General features: G+C 49.9%; 1 protein-coding gene across 1 annotated transcript; it reads left to right on the top strand.

The window, feature by feature from the left end:
- The first annotated feature begins 340 nt into the window (after positions 1–340).
- Positions 341–2,380, top strand: LOC146177816 (uncharacterized). Its single transcript, XM_084581680.1, has one exon. The coding sequence runs from the start codon at positions 341–343 to the stop codon at positions 2,309–2,311; it is 1,971 nt and encodes a 656-aa protein (XP_084437806.1). The 3' UTR covers positions 2,312–2,380.
- The last annotated feature ends 1,094 nt before the right edge of the window (positions 2,381–3,474 follow it).

Genomic DNA, 3,474 nt, shown 5'->3' with positions numbered 1-3,474 from the left:
TTACAACGGATGCCCGAACCCAACATTAGACGAAGAAATCACGGTGGCAGAAGTCCGAGTGGCACTTCTTGCGCTACGAACAAATTCTGCTCCAGGCGCAAATCAAATCACAAATTCTCTTCTCCGTAACTTGGACGATAATTCTATCGTGCAGATTACGGATTACTTCAACAAATTCTGGAATGAAGGCACTCTGCCCCAATCATGGCGGCATGCCAAAATCATCTTCATTCCCAAGCCAAACAAACCACTCACACTACAGAACCTTCGCCCCATTTCCCTGACATCATGCCTCGGAAAGGTCTTCGAGCGTGTTATTCAAAACAGACTTGCCCGCCATATGGCTGACAACGACTTGTATCCGCACAGCATGGTCGGCTTTCGTCCGCACCTGTCGGCTCAGGACGTTATGCTGCAGTTAACGAGCGACATTTACAACCCCCTCACACCAGGAAACACCAAAGCAGTTCTCGCTTTAGATCTCTCCAAAGCCTTCGATCGCATCCACCACTTAGCGATCGTTAGTGCACTCTCCTCCCTCAATGTTGGCGAACGCACGTACTCATACATCAAGGCCTTCTTGTCAGATCGAACAGCTGAAATCCATTTTGGGCCCCTAACCTCAGAGAAATTCACCCTCAAAAGCGTAGGCACCCCACAGGGGTCTGTACTATCGCCTCTCCTCTTCAATATCACCCTCATACCCCTTGCTAGCAAATTGAACACCATCCCACACCTACGCCACACACTATATGCTGACGACATAACCATATGGACCACACATGGCAACGACGGAGAAATAGAGGAAGCCCTACAAACAGCAGCTACCACCACCCAAACTCACGCAAGCAGCATAGGGCTATCATGCTCTGCGGAGAAGTCAGAGCTCCTCATCATCCGTCCACGAAACTCTCCGTGTGCCCCGATTTCAGTCGCCATTGAAGACCGGCCCGTCCCTGAGGTTCCCAACCTCAGGATACTAGGACTCCACATCCAATCCAATGGGAAAAACACCATCACACTCAAGAAACTCCAGCAGATTACAGGTACCATATCGCACCTCATTAGGAGAGTAACAGTAAGGCACAGGGGAATGAAAGAACGCGATTTATGTCGCCTCATTCAAGCCTTTGTTCTTAGTCGGGTGCTCTACACAACTCCCTACCTCTCACTTGCAAAACACAACATCAACGCTTTAAATATACTCATTCGCAAAGCCTATAAGATCGCACTCAAACTACCCTGCAACACGCCTAACGAACGCCTTGCAGCCCTAGGCATACACAATAGCATTGAGGAGCTCATTGAAGCCCACAAACATGCCCAATACACACGACTCACACGCACATCAACGGGTCGCCACATACTCTCTCATCTCGGAGTCAGAATACCCGCAAATGACCCAGACCTCTTCCCTATCCCCAAGCATATCCACAAGGAGCTTATTATTAAGCCCCTTCCCCGAAATATGCATCCCCATCTCCACAAACAGCGCCGTATAGCCCGTGCTAAGGCACTCCACCGACAGTACGGCTCCGAAACCGCATGGGTGGATGCAGCATGCACAGGCATAAGCGCCGCGGCTGCAGCAGTAAACTCCTCTCTCTCCCCACTTTTTAAGCTGCCACTTCTACCAAACCTCACCTCTGAAGAAGCCGAGGAAGCTGCAATAGCTGCCGCCATAACGCATACGAAAGCAAATTACATTATCAGTGACTCCAAAACTGCCATTCAAAATTTTGCGCGAGGCAGAGTCCATAGTCCAGCCTTTGACATTCTAAGCTCGTCTGCTGCGCAAAACCCGTCCCGCCATGTGGAGCTGATTTGGGTGCCGGCGCACTCCGGGAACCCTGGCAACGAGGCTGCCAACTCTTTAGCCCGAGGTACCATACACCGGGCACAGGAAGCCTCCGACCTGGGATTCACGAGGGAGCGCATGCACACTTTCAGCGAGCTGACCGAGGCCTACAAAGCCACTCGGCAGCTATACCCTCCGCCTCACTCATCCCTAGACAATAGACGTGCCACTATTTGGAGACGTCTCCAAACGCACACCTTCCCATCCCCTCAATCTCTTTCTTACTATCATCCCCTCTATCCTACACCCGCATGCACCCTCTGTCCCGAATCACACGCTAACGCCCTTCACATCTTAACACTCTGCCCGGCGGACCCTCCGCCGCGGGGCCTGGAGCACCTTATCACCTGGGAGGACTGGGAGGCCCTGCTGCGCTCTACGGACCCGGCTGACCAGGAAACTGTCACAAGCCGGGCTACCAGCGTAATGGACCTTCGGGGCATGAACGCTTGAGTACAGTGGGGCCGTGCGGGGGCCCAGGGATCTGCGAGTCCCAAACTCCTTTGCTCAAATAAAGTTTTATCCATCCATCCATCGTCTACTGGGAACGCCGTGCGCGCCCAGTAGGCCGCGCTCGTGGATGCAGTTTGCATAATTTTTATTTAAGCTGTCCTGTGGTCTATATCTCCATGTCTACGATAGCTTCATGACTACCAGTCTTATATGGGGTGGGTGGTTCTTCGTGAGGTGTCGAAACAGCTTTTGCCTGCTCTCCGCCGGTTTTCATTGCTTTTAAATGCAAAGAGAACGACAATGTGTAAAAAAAACCTTTCCTATCTGACGTCCAAGTACCAGCTGTCCGCCTCGTCCTTCTCTTTAATGTGACTCATATAGCCCCTGTCTACCATTACATACATTTTATTCATTTAGTTTTGTTAATGACACTTCGATGTCTACTGAGCTGTTGAACCTCGAATGATGAACTGTTTCCCATGCCGTACTCCTCAATCGAGACTACTAACAATGGTAAACGTTACTGGTTTTTTTTTTACTTATTTGTGGACGCTCTGAACAAATCTTGCATTCAGTACACGTCAACCTGCTCCAAACAAGTGTCGAGCTCCTAGCTACCATCTCTTACCTTCCCTTGTCCTAACGTAATTGTGTGGAAGAGGACTTTAAAGTGCGATTAAAGAGGCAATGGGTATCGGTAAAACAAACAATAACTGGAATTCAAGTCAGGATTTGAGGCAGGACGTCCTTGCGACGAAAGAGAAAAGTAGGCATGTTACAATCCCTACATGCCTGACAGACGGTAAAACATCCGTGTGTATTAGAAACCGTAAAACGCTTGTGCCGTGCTCTAACGGAGTTTTCCATTCTCATAGATGTACCGCTGTCTCGGCGACCTCGTGCGCGAGCATCAGCGACCTCGTGCGCGAACACCGTGTGGACAGAGCGATCAGTGTGAAACTGCCATTCTTTCCTTTATCGTCGAGAAAAGTGGAAATCGCCTCACCAGAAAGACAGCTAAATCTTTTCAAAAGTCTTCTGGGTAATATAAGTGTCTGCGGCATTGTCAAGCTCCGGTAATCGTTCTTGAGATTTCAGGTTTTCACGTTGTTGTTTTTTCACGCTTTTATTGCGAAAGCAATACTAGGCCAGGCCTAACCGCT

The sequence above is a fragment of the Amblyomma maculatum genome, chromosome 10 (genome assembly GCF_055883805.1).
Source record: "Amblyomma maculatum isolate TAMU_Amacu chromosome 10, ASM5588380v1, whole genome shotgun sequence".
Lineage (NCBI taxonomy): Eukaryota > Metazoa > Arthropoda > Arachnida > Ixodida > Ixodidae > Amblyomma > Amblyomma maculatum.
Note: the sequence above shows the minus strand (reverse complement) of the source record. Positions and strands in the feature narration are given on the sequence as shown.

Bases quoted from the DNA above. Each gene is read 5' to 3' on its own strand.
- LOC146177816 (XM_084581680.1), top strand. From the start codon at position 341: ATGGCTGACAACGACTTGTATCCGCACAGCATGGTCGGCTTTCGTCCG.